The sequence below is a fragment of the Equus przewalskii genome, chromosome 1 (genome assembly GCF_037783145.1).
Source record: "Equus przewalskii isolate Varuska chromosome 1, EquPr2, whole genome shotgun sequence".
NCBI classification, from domain to species: Eukaryota; Metazoa; Chordata; class Mammalia; order Perissodactyla; family Equidae; genus Equus; species Equus przewalskii.
The window spans coordinates 62,030,264-62,044,068 of NC_091831.1; the positions used below are offsets into that span (position 1 = coordinate 62,030,264).

Here is a 13,805-nt window from a genome sequence, read left to right on the forward strand (position 1 = left end):
CAAATACCAGTGTTTAAAGAAATTACTCTTACTATTATGTCTCCTATCACTGCTTTGTTACTTTATTGCATTTGCTTTCTGTTAAACTAGAATTTTATTTCTCAAATTTGGTCTGCATGTGGCGTCTTTCCTTGCTTTGTGATGCTTTCAAGTTTTTGCTTATTTACGTATATATGAAACATGTTTTTTGACTTGGAAGAGGAATCAAACATATGCTTCGTCATCTATCTTGAAATGTGAGGTTGTATAATTTTATACCTCTTGAACTGATTCCAAAGATAACATTAATAAACAAAATGTTGGTTTCTATAGAAAACTCTTAGTTGACTGGAATGAGGAGGCATATACACTGATTTCTCTGGGTCTGCAATTAACAGGTAACTCTGAGTTTGCAGTTCTGATTTTGACTCACCAGTTTGCCGTATGTGACTTTTTTTGGCAATTTACTCAAATACTTTATGTCTTACTTTCCCCATTTGTTAAATGAAGGCATTCTCTTAGGTCCCTTTCAGGTCTAAAATTGATCATGTTTTCTCTGTTGTTTACTTTGTTTTTGTTACTGAACTTTCCCAGCACCATACAATAGAAGGTTTTAGTAATAGTGGGAATGTGCTGTATTTGTGAATCCAGTATGATAGCCACAAGCCACACGTGGCTATTGAACACTTGAAATGTTGCTAGTGTGACTTATGAGCTGAATTTTAAATTTCATTTAACTTTAATTAGCTTAAATTTGAATGTCTATAGCCATATAAGGCTAGTAGCTACCTTTTTGGACCAATATGCTTCTAGACTATTAAGGTTTAAAGATACCATGAGCTTTGCTAGATGCCTTAGAGAAAAAGAATTACATGACCAAATAAACTTAGGAAATGTGTGTACTCTCTCTCCATCTTGAATTTTCACAGTGTGCATCAGTATATTAAAGGCCTTGAGATATTCTGAAGCAAAGAAACTTTTTAAGCTATTACTCAGTTTTTCCAAAACTTAGGATCTCAGAAGCCTCTGAGATGTTAGGGTTAAGTTCCATAGCTAATATTTATATGGTATTTACTATACGCCTAAAGTAACTGTTTTAAACAGTCTATCCAAATCATCATTTTTTTTTAGCGCTCGCTAGAAGTTTATGAGGTGGGTACTGTTAGCCCCTACTTACCATCGGGAAAGTGAAACAGAGAAGGATTTGTTCATGTCACCATGGTCACACGAGATGTGATGCAATAAGTGTTCCAGTCTGTAGTCAGATTGCTGTTAAGCAGTACACTGTGCCTTCCAAAATAGAGATTTCATTTTATATCTTGCTTTACACTTTCCCAAGTTCTTAGAAATACATTGTAGTTTGTTTACTGTGATTTTAGTTATTTATAACAAATTTAGGCCCATCTATTTCTTCCCAAAATATTATAGCTACTTGATTCTTAGTCATTTGAAGGAAAAAAATGGTGGAATAGAGGAGACTATAACTGAAGGAGAGAATTTCTTAAGAGTGTGAGAAAGGATGGTATTAATCTAACTACCACAGATTGGGGTGGCTTACAACAACAGAAATTTATTCTGACAGTTTGCAGGGCAGAAGTCTGAAATCAAGGTGTTGATATGGCTGTGCTCCTTTTGAAGAGCCTAGAGGAGAATCCTTCCTTGCCTCTTCCAGCTCTTGGTGGATGTTGGCATTCCTTGGCTTCTGGCCATGTTGCTCCAATCTCTGCCTCCATCTTCTCTTCTGTCTGATATAAGAAGACTTCTTATTGGATTTAGGGCCCACCTGGGTAATGCAGGAGGGAGGATCTTACCTCAAGATCCTTAATTATATCTGCAAAGACACTTTTTCCAAGTAGGGTTATACTCACAGATTCTGGGGAACATATCTTTATGGAGGTGACCATTTGAAAATACTACAAATAATACTAAAACCTTTGGAGGAATTGGCTTTTGAAAGGGGAGAGATCCTGGAGTGACATCAGCATCATGGCAGAGTGAGTGCTTCCTTTAGAGTCTCCCCTGTAAGATTCAATAAAAAGGACATTCATATACCAACAGAAGGCATTCACACATGAAAGACATCTGAGACACCCACACAGCCATAGGTCTGAAGGCAGACGTGTTAGACCCCCAGGGGAACTAGAAGGAGGTAAGGGGATCTCCTCTCCCTCCAGAACAACAGTGACCCTGGGACTGTGCACAGCTCTCAGAGGAGAGAGGGAGGGGAGGCCCTCTGCAGGAATACGTTCGTTATCCAAGTTCCCTCACAGCCTGAGGGAAAGCCCCACAGAGAGGAGGCTAAGCTATTGTGGGAGTGTCTTCATCAAGCCAGCACCCTAGGAGAGCAGATAGTGAGGGCAGAACGAGAACACCCCAGGATCAGGCTGGTGGAAGAAAGCCCCTCCCTTTTGCCTGGTGTTCCATCTCAGCTGGTCAGCCATCCATGCATACAATAGAAAACCAGCAGCGGTGACTGAGCGAGTAAGCCATGGATCACAGCAAGCGCAGAATACACAGGTATTGACTGCCACTCAGTGGCAGCAGGTGGAAGCCATGACTAAATACTATCACTATGCAGACACACAAATCAACGCTTCAAACAATATGAAAAAATATGTTAATACTCCAGATCAGAAGGAAAATGGTAGGCACCCAGAAATCAATGCTGAAGGCACAGAAATTTATAATCTAAATGACAGAGAATTCAAAATAGCTATTATAAAAAAAATCAACGAGTTACAAGAAAATACACTTGGTTAATGAAATCAGGAACTTCTTAATAAAAGGGATTGAAACTATAAAGAAAAACCAATTAGGAATGTTGGAGATGAAAAACACAATGGGTGAGATAAATTCTGGACTCCCTGGACAACAGAACTGATATTATGGAGGAGAGACTCAGCAGTCTAGAGGATAGAAATATAGAAATGCTTCAGGTGGAATAGGAGAGAAAACTACAACTAAAAAGAAATCAAGAAATTCTCTAAGAAATATCTAACTCAAATAGGAAATGCAACATAAGGATTATAGGTATTCAAGACGGAGAAGAGAAGGAGAATGGAGCAGAAAGCTTGTTCAAAGAAGTAATAGCTGAGAACTTCCTAAACCTGGGGAAGGCGCTGGAAATACGAGTGAAAGAAGCTAACAGATCTCCAAACTCTATCAATGTAAAAAATCCTTCTCCATGGGGCCAGCCTGGTGGTGCAGTGGTTAAGTGTGCTCGTTCTGCTTCGGTGGCCCAATGTTTGCCACTTTGGATCCCGGGTGCAGACATGGCACCGCTTGGCAAAAGCCATGCTGTGGTAGGCATCCCATGTATAAAGTAGAGGAAGATGGGCATGGGTGTTAGCTCAGGGCCAGTCTTGCTCAGCAAACAGAGGAGGATTGACAGTAGTTAGCTCAGGGCTAATCTTACTCAGGAAAAAAAAAAAGGAAAAAAGGCTTTCTCCAAGGCCTATAGTAGTAAAGCTGGCAAAAAGTAAATGAGCAATAAAACATATTAAGGGCAGCAAGGCAGAAGAATATAACTTACAAAAGAATGCCTATCAGGCGTTCAGTGGATTTCTCAGCAGAAACCTTACAGGCTAGGAGAGAATGGAATGATATATTCAAAATGCTGAAAGACGGAAACTTTCAGCCAAGAAAACTCTCTATATCCAATGAAAATATCGTTCAGATATGATGGAGAAGTAAAAACTTACCCCAATAAACAAAAGCTAAGGGAGTTCATCGCGATAAGACCCCCCCCCCCCCCCAAGAAATGCTCAGGAAGGCCCTCATACCTGAAAAAAGAAGAGAAAGGGATTACAAAACCTTGATCAAGGAGATAAATAGACAAAATCAGAAAATTGCAGCTCTCTATCAGAACAGATTAGCAAACAATTATAACATTAAAGAGAAGGGGAAGGAAAACATCAAAAATAAATAAAATCTCATCATTTTAACCACAAACTCACAACACAAAGTGGATTAAGTTGTGACAATAATAAGTTAGAAGTGAAAGAGAAAAGAGATGAAATTGACTTAGTCTAAGAAAATAAGAAGCTATCAGAAAATGGACTATCGCATCTATGAGATTTTTTTTGAACTTTTTCTTCAGATTATGATAGTTTACACCCTTGTGAAATGTCAGTTGTACATTATTGTTTGTCAGTCGTGTCGTATGTGCACAACTTCACCCTTTGTGCCCACCCCACACTCCCCCTTTCCCCTGGTAATTACTAATCTGTTCTCTTTGTCCATACGTTTAAATTCCTCATATGAGTGGAGTCATACAGAGATTGTTCTTCTCCAGCTGGCTTATTTCACTTAACCTAATTACCTCAAGGTCCATCCATGTTGTTGCGAATGGGACGATTTTATTCTTTTTTACGGCTGAGTAGTGTTCCATTGTGTGTGTATATATTCTGTATCTTCTTTATCCAGTTGTCAGTTGATGGGCACTTAGGATGCTTCCACATGTTGGCTATTGTAAATAATACTGCAGCAAACATAAGGGTGCATCGGACTTTTGAAATTGCTGATTTCAAGTTCTTTGCATAGATACCCAATAGTAGGATGGCCAGGTCATATGTTATTTCGATTTTTAGTTTTTTGAGAAATCTCCATACTCTTTTCCGTAGTGGCTTCACCAGTTTGCATTCCCACCAGCAGTGTGTGAGGGGTCCTTTTTCTCCACAACCTCTCCAACCTTTGTTACTTTTTGTTTTGGTTATTTTTGCCATTCTAATGGGTGTAAGGTGATATCTTAGTGTAGTTTTGATTTACATTTCCCTGATGATCAGCGATGATGAGCATCTTTTGATGTGCCTATTGGCCGTCTGTATATCTTCTTTGGAGAAATGTCTGTTCGTGTGCCCTGCCCATTTTTTGATCGGGTGGTTTGATTTTTTGTTGTTGAGTTGTGTGAGTTCTTTATATATTATGGAGATTAACCCTTTGTCGGATATGTGATTTGCAAATAGTTTTTCCCAATTAGTGGGTTGTTTTTTTGTTTCAATCCTGTTTTCCCTTGCCTTGAAGAAGCTCGTTAGTCTGATGAAATCCCATTTGTTTATTCTTTCTGTTGTTTCCCTTGTCTGAGAAAATAAGGTGTCTGAAAAGCTCCTTTTAATACTGATGTCAGAGTGTACTGCTTATATTTTCTTCTAGAAGCCTTATGGTTTCAGGTCTTACCTTTAGGTCTTTGATCAATTTAAAGTTTATTTTTGTGAATGGTGAAAAAGAATGGTCAATTTTCATTCTTTTACATGTGGCTGTCCAGTTTTCCCAGCAACATTTGTTGAGGAGAGTTTCTTTTCTCCATTATATGCCCTCAGCACCTTTGTTGAAGATTACCTGTCCCTAGACGTGTGGTTTTATTTCTGGGCTTTCGATTCTGTTCCATTGATCTGTGCACCTGTTTTTGTACCAGTATCATGCTGTTTTGATTACTGTAGTTTCTTTGTAGTATGTTTTGAAGTCAGGGATTGTGATGCCTCCAGCTTTGTTCTTTTTCTCAGGATTGCTTCAGCTATTCCGGGTCTTTTGTTGACCCATATGAATTTTAGGATTCTTTGTTCTATTTCTGTAAAGAATGGCATTGGGATTCTGATTGGGGTTGCATTGAATCGGTAGATTGCTTTAGGTAGTATGGTCATTTTAAGTATGTTTATTCTTCACAATCCATGTGCATGGAATGTCTTTCCATCTCTTTATGTCGTCATCAGTTTCTTTCAGGAAAGTCTTGTAGTTTTCATTGTATAGGTCTTTCAGTTTAGTTAAATTTACCCCAAGGTATCTTATTCTTTTTGTTGTGATTGTGAATGGTATTGTGTTCTTGAGTTCTTTTTCTGTTAGTTCGTTATTAGAGTATAGAAATGCTACTGATTTATGTAATTGGATTTTATACCCTGCAACTTTGCTGCAGGTGGTTGATTATTTCTAATAATTTTCCAATGGATTCTTTGGGGTTTTCTATATATAAGATCATGTCGTCTGTGAACATCGAGAGTTTCACGTCTTCCTTCCCTATTTGGATTCGTTTTACTCCTTTTTCTTGCCTACTTGCTCTGGCCAAAACCTCCAGTACTATGTTGAATAAGAGTGTTGATACTGGGCATCCTTGTCTCATTCCTGTTCTCAGGGGGATGGCGCTCAGTTTTTGCCCATTGAGTATGATGTTGGCTGTGCATTTGTCATATATGGCCATTATTATGTTGAGGTAATTTTCTTCTATCCACGTTTTGTTAAGAGTTTTTTTCACAAATGGCCGTTGGATCTTGTCAAAGGCTTTCTCTGCATCTATTGAGATGATCATGTGGTTTTTTTTCCTCAGTTTGTTGTTATGGAGTATCACGTTGATTGATTTGCGGATGTTGAACCACCCCTGTGTCTCTGCTATGAATCCCACTTGATCGTGATGTATGATCCTTTTGATGTATTGCTGACGTCAGGTTGCCAAACTTTTGTTAGGAATTTTTGCATGTATGTTCATTAACGATATTGGCCTGTAGTTCTCCTTTTTTTGCGCTGTCCTTGTCAGGCTTTGGTATCAGTGTGATGTTGGCCTTTTAGAATGTGTTAGGAAGTGTTCCATCCTCCTTAAATTTTGGAATAGCTTGAAAAGTATGGGTGTTAAATCCTCTCTGAAAGTTTGGTACGATTCCTCAGGAAAGCCATCTGGTCCTCGGGTTTTGTTCTTTGGGATGCTTTTGATTGCCATTTCAATCTCGTTCCTTGTGATGGTCTGTTCAGATTGTCTGTTTCTTCTTGACTCAGCGTTGGGAGGGTGTAATAATTTAAGAATTTATCCATTTCCTCTAGGTTATCCTTTTTGTTGGTATATAGTTTTTTGTAGTATTCTCTTATAATCTGTTGTATTTCTGTGGAGTCTGTTATTTCTCCTCTTTCATTTATGATTTTGTTTATTTGAGCTTTCTCTCTTTTTTTCTTTGCAAGTCTGCTTAGGGGTTTGTCACTTTTATTTATCTTCTCAAAGAAACAGCTCTTTGTTTCATTGATCCTTTCGACTGTCTTTTTTGTTTAAGTAGCATTTATTTCTGCTCTCATTTTTATTATTTGTCTCTTGCTGACTTTGGGCTTTGTTTGTTCTTCTTTTTCTAATTCACTTAGGTGTAATTTGAGATTGCTTAGTTCACATTTTTCTTGTTTGTTAAGGTGTGCCTGTATTGCGATGAATTTCCCACTTAATACGACTATTGCTGCATCCCATATGAGTTGGTATGTCATGTTATCTTTTTCATTTGTCTCCAGATATTTTTTCATTTTTTCTTTAATTTCTTCAATGATCCATTGCTTGTTCAATAGCATACTGTTTAGTTTTCACATCTTTGTCCCTTTCTCAGCTTTTTTCTTGTAATTAATTTCTAGGCTTATAACATTATGAACGGAGAGGTGCTTCTTATTATTTCAACTTTTTAATATTTATAGAGGCTTGTCTTGTTTCCCAACACATGGTCCATCCTTGAGATTGTTCCTTGCACACTTGAGAAGAATGTGTATTCTGCTGTTTTTGGATGGAGTGTTCTAATTATGTGTGTTAGGTCCAACTGTTTTAGCTTTTCATTTAATTCCACTGTTTCCTTGTTGATTTTCTGTCTGGATGATCTGTCCAATGATATGAGTGGGGTGTTTTGTGTTATTTTTAATATCTTCATTTAGGTTTATTAATAGTTGCTCCTATGTTTGGTGCATAGATATTCATAAGCATTATTTCTTTCTGATGGAGTTTCCCTTTGATCATTACATATTGATCCTCTTTGCCTCTCTTTACCTGCCTTATCTTGAAGTCTACTCTGTCTGATATAAGTTTTGCGACACCTGCTTTCTTTTGTTTGCCATTAACTTGGAGTATTGTCTTCCACTCCTTCACTCTGAGCCTGTGTTTGTCCTTGGGATTGATATGTGTTTCCTGGAGGCAACATATTGTTGGATCTTGTTCTTTAATTCATCTTGCCACTCTGTGTCTTTTTATTGGCGAGTTCACTTTGTTTACATTCAGGGTGATTATTGATGTATGGGGGTTTAATGCTGTCATTATATCACTCATTTTCCGGTTTTCCTGCATTTCCTTTGTTTCTCGTCCTATGTGTTTTGGTGTACCCATTGAATTATGGAGTTTTCTTTCTTTGTTTCTTGGTGTTTTCCTTATTTATCTTTTGTGTCTCTGTTGTGCTTTTTGGTTTAGTGGCTACCCTGAAGTTTGTATTCAGAATCTCGTGCATAACATAGTCCATTTTCTGATGGCCTCTTATTTCCTTAGTCTGAACTGACTCAGTCCCTTTCCTCTTCCCCTCCTCAATTATTATTCTCATACCTCATTCCAACTTGTGTTGTGAGTTTGTGGTTAAAGTGACAAGATTGTCTCTGCTTTTGATGTTTTCTTTCCCTTTATCCTAATACTATAGTTGAATATTTGCTATCCTATCCTGCTTCTATGTTTTTGTCTCCTTAGACTGTGTTTTGTGACCCCTTTCTCCCCTTCTTTCTTTTTTCAGATATGAGGGCCTTCTTGAGGATTTCTTGTAGGGGGCATCTCGTGTCTATGAAGTCCATTAGGTTTTATTTGGGAAAGATTTAATTTCTCCCTCATGTGTTAAGGATATTTTTGCTAGATAGAGTATTCTTGGCTGAAGATATTCTTGGCTGAAGAGTTTTATCTTTTAAAGTTTTGAATATGTCATTCTATTCTCTCCTAGCTTGTAAGATTTCTGCAGAGAAATCTGTTGAAAGTCTGATAGGCGTTCTTTTGTAGGTTATTTTCTTCTGTCTTACTGTCCTGGTATTCTTTCTTTGTCATTCATTTTTGCCAATTTTACTACTATATGCCTTGCAGTAGATCTTTTTACATTGACAAATCTAGGTGATGTGATAGCTTCCTCCACACACATTTCACTCTCATTCCCTTGATTTGGGAAATTCTCTTCTATTATTTCTTGGAGCACACTTTCTGCTCCATTCTTCTGTTCACCTTCCTGAATACCTATGATTCTTGTGTTCCATTTCCTAATTGAGTCATGATATTTCTCGTAGACTTTCTTCATTTCTTTTTAGTCGCAGTTCTCTCTCCTCCTCTGTCTGGAGCAATTCAACATGTATATCTTTGATTATGCTGATTCGCTCCTCTAGAGTGTCCACATGAGAATTCAGGGTATCCATATTTTATTTTGTCTCTTCCATTGTGTCTTTCATCTCTAGTATTTCTGATTGACTCTTCTTTATAGTTCCAGTCTCTTTTGTGAAGTAGATCTTGAACTTATTGAATTGTTTCTCTATATTCTCTTTTACCTCATTGAGTTTTTTGCCAATGGCTATTTTGAATTCATTGTCATTTAATTTACTTATTTATGAGTCCTTCGGACTGAATTTTGGGTATTTATTGGCTCTCTGTTTTGGAGATTTGAGGAACTGTCTGATCTGGAAGAACGAGGTTTTCCCATTGTGATAGTATTAGGTTGCAGTTACAGCCTATTGCCATGGGATAAAAGTCAAGAGCCACGTATTCTGAGCCCTGCACGTTCAGCCAAGATGGTGCAGTGTGGCTCGGATGTGTTGGGGGATGCTTTCTCCTGCCTACAGTCCCTGGTTTCCCGATTAGCTCTTGCTGTCTAGTTTCCTGGGGTCTTGGCTTGTTGAAGTCACCCCATGGGAAAGCTTTCGCCCCATTTGAGGGCTTCCCTCTAGGCTGCAAGGACACTAGGAAGTCTTGGCTGATCCCACGGACATGTGACCTCTTCCCCACTCCTTCCTTGACAGAGCCTCCCACGCCAGTGATCCCAGCCTTTAGGGGAGGGAGTCAAGTTCTCTCTTACCCCTACCAGCTCCTCCGTGGGGGGCTCCAGGCTTTCTGCCCTCCGTTGTTTGGTTTCCATGACTCTCTGAGGATTCATGTGCTATTACAATATTTTCTATTGGAATACGGTTGCTCCTTTTTGTTGTATGTTGGAGGGGAGAGAGTCTTGGGCAAGCTCACTCCGCCATCATGGTTACGTCACTGGTCCTATGAGATTTTTTTTATACAAACCTCGTGTAACCACTAGACAAATAATGAGAACAGAGACACAAATGATAAAGAGAAAAATAAGAAAACTTTCAGAGAGAAGTACCAAGCTGAATTGGTAGTCGGAAATGCACTGGACAGCAAAGAAGGGAAAAGGGCAGAAGAACTGGAAAACAAGTCATAAAATGGCAGCATTAAGCCCTCATATATCAGTAATCACTATAAATTTAAATAGATTGAAAATGGAGTGACCTCAGAGGAGCTTAGCAATTGATGACTCTGCGTTTACTTTGCCATTGTCTCCCTTTTTAAAAATTTTTATTTTATTTTATTATTATTATTTTCCTGAGGAAGATTCACCCTGAGCCAACATCCGTTGCCAACCCTCCTCTTTTTGTAAGTGAACTGCCACCACAGCAGGGCCACTGGTGAGTGGTGTAGGTCCATGCCTGGGAACTCAACCTGGGCCGCCAAAGTAGAGCATGCTGAACTTAACCTCTCGGTACCAGGGCTGGCCCTCACTCTCCCTTTCTTCTCCAATCTCTAACATCACAGTTAGCTGATACCTAGTTCAGAAAGTAGTTAGAAAGGCACTTCCCGTAACTACCACAGCTACTCACCTAACCACATCTGTGCCTATGTACTTTCCCTTCTCTACTGTTATTATTACATTCGTATTATTAGTGGTATACAAATATTGCTCTTAAAGTTCTTGGCTAGTTTGCTAATTGTTTTAGTGGCATCTCAGGGTTTTATAGATGGAATCCCAAGACAGTTAGAGAAATGGGAGTGGATATAGCTACGTTTTCCCTACTCCTAATCTGATCATCTCTACATTTATCTCTTTTTTATATTTTGATGTTCTGTTAAATGTTTCATTTGAATAAAAGGATCTGCTTCTATACTTAAAGTTTTGACAATACTTTCCATGATTGGAATCTTCCTTGAATACTCTACTCACGTCCCAATCTCTCTTTTCCTTTGACTAACCTTCTGTAGCACTTGCTGTCTACATTGCATACATTTTTTTTTTTTCTAATAAAGATTCACCCTGAGTGAACATCTGTTGCCAATCTTCCTTTTTTTCCCCCTCCCCACAGCCCCAGTACGTAGTGGTATATTCTAGTTATAAGTCCTTCTAGTTCTTCTATGTGAGCTGCCACCACAGCATGGCTACTGACAGTTGAGTAGTGTGGTTCTGTGCCCTGGAACTGAACCCAGACCACCAAAGCACAGCGTGCCGAACTTTAACCACTAGGCCATCAGGGCTGGCTCTATATTGCATATGTTTTGTTATTCTGTAACTCAGTATTTTCTAATTTTCTCAATTTTTTCATGTTTATTCATCTTTTTGTCTTTCCACAGCTTGTAAATCCTTTGACATTAACGTACATACTTATGCCCCTTGGATATCTCCCATAGTTCCTAACATGTTAGAGCCATGTAGTAGGGAATATTGATTTGTGATCCAGATTAATGCCATCTAATGTGAGACTTATTGGAATTGTTGTCCATAGTCTTTTGACTGGGTATATGTAGTAGGAGAGGTGTACATGGATCATGTTTCATGTATATGAAAAGTTTCACATAAAGTGAGTATATATATTTTCCTGGAGAGAAAATAGCTTTTATCATGTACCAGAATAATGAAATATCAAAGCTTTAGGTCATCTCTCTCTGTGCCTTTATTTGGCAGATACAGAAACTATCACCAAGCAACTTGCCTAGAATCATTCCTACAACCCAATATAGTTTCCTGATTCTTTAAATTATAAGCTAATAGTCTTTATGATATCAAAAGCTTTAAAAATTTATTTGAATATACATTTGTATGGTTTCTAGAGATCAACACTTAATATAGGAAATATGTGTTGCTTTTATAAACAATAATTTATGTATTTTTATTTTTACTCATGTTTAGTTTAATGTTTAAGTATGGACAGCCTATGTATTTTAAACTCTTGTAGTTGTACAATTGTGGAAGAAATTTCTTCAGTATGGAAATGTAGCAAAGTTGTTTTTCGTACAGTATTTTAAGTCATTTATTCAACATAATTGTATAATTCAAAAAAAATCCCACTAATTGTGATTTAATGCATTTCTAATCAGAAAATATAACATTGTGACAAGTGACAGATACTAACTTACTTTTTTCTACTGTGATTTCCTTATAGGTTTGATGAACTTGTGAAAAAATTCAAAGTTGAATATCATGCTGGTGGCTCTACCCAGAATTCAATTAAAGTGGCCCAGGTTGGTTAATTATTTTAAAAGTTACAAAGAAATGGATTATAAAATGATTCTAGGCCTTTTGGTCATTGTTCATAAATTTTCCAGGGTGTATTTTGTTGCTATAGAATAGTTTTGTTGGTTTTGAATTGGGATTTTAGCAGTTATTGCCCATCTAATCCACAAAAATTATTTTATTTTAATTGGTATTCCTTTGCTTGTTAGTAAGCTTGAATATCTTTTAATGTTTATTGTTCATTTTCACTTTTTCTTTCTTAATTAGTTGTTGATTCCTTTTTTATTATTTTAGAATTTTTTGTGTTTACTGGTTTGTGGAAATTCCTGATATTTTTATGGTTAGTATTCCTTTTTATTCTATAAATTGAAAGCCATTTATTGTTTATTTGTTATTTATACTTTAACTCTGCTTATAGTGTCTTTTACTTTGCCAAAGTTCTCAGTTTTTTTAATGTAATTAGACTTTATGGCTTCTGCATTTCATATGGTGCTTCGAAAGGACATTCTTAGAACAAGATACTGTAAGTGTTCATGTGTATATGTATAGATACTTATATATCTATATCTGTGCATATCTTTTATATATACTTATACATACATATATATATATATATATATATATATATATAATATATATAAAAAGTACAAATTTATATAGCTGTATCTATACTCATATCTTTATCTTCCAATGGGTAATTGGATAATCTCATTTTGACATTATTCTCTCAAAGTCACCAGCCTAACCTAATCTTGAGTGAGACTGGTTAGTATTCTTTTTAAACTTTCAATTATGAAGGAGATGAAAAAGCTTTACCTGCCACAGGTTCTTACCCTTTGTGATTTGAAAAGTAGCTGAAAATCTCACGTACTGCAATCATTGGTCAACTCTGATGGACTCTGGTCATTTTGATTTTTCATGGATTTGCTTTTCCTTTGAATTTTAATTATCTCAAGGACTGGAGAAGTAGAATATTGAGAAAGGTTGAACAATTTCTGGTTTTTTGGACTAACACTTAGTTGATTTAGTGTGCAGTGTAATTATCTTACCTACTTCCAAAGCTCAAATTTAATCATAGTATTAAAATACTTTAAGTTGTAAAAATTAATCTTGAAAGTGATCATTTGTGTGGAGTGGCCTAATGAGAAGATCTTTGTATTTGTCAATTGAATTTGTATTGTTCTTGTTAAAACAGCCTGCTGGTCACTTTGTAAGCTCAAGTTATTAGAAAAAGTTACAGTTTACTTTTGTCCTTAGAATATTGTATTAGTCTCCTTGGGCTGCTACAACAAAATATCACAGACTGCTTGGCTTAAACAAGAGAAATTTATTTTGTCACAGTTCTGGAGGGCAGAAGTCCAAGATCAAGGTGCCATCAGGACTAGCTTCTAGTGAGGGTTCTTTCCTGGCTTGTAGATCGCTGCCTTCTCACTGTCTTCACATGGCCTTTCTTCTGTGCCCGCAAAGAGAGAGATCTCTGGTGTTTCTTCCATCTTCTTATAAGGACACCAGTCCTGTCAGTTGAGAGGTTCCACCCTTAGGACCTCATTTAATTTTAATTGTCTCCTTAAAGGCTTTATC

The 13,805-nt window shown here is 37.2% G+C and overlaps 1 protein-coding gene across 6 annotated transcripts in view; it reads left to right on the plus strand.

Moving 5' to 3' along the window:
* ADK (adenosine kinase) overlaps nucleotides 1–13,805 on the plus strand; it is a 523,395-nt gene that overhangs the window by 175,044 nt on the left and 334,546 nt on the right. For all 6 annotated transcript variants that reach the window (XM_070566356.1, XM_070566381.1, XM_070566372.1 and 3 more), the window contains one exon: nucleotides 12,154–12,232. In XM_070566356.1, the coding sequence (XP_070422457.1) occupies nucleotides 12,154–12,232 (79 nt within the window). The remainder of the gene's footprint in view (nucleotides 1–12,153; nucleotides 12,233–13,805) is intronic.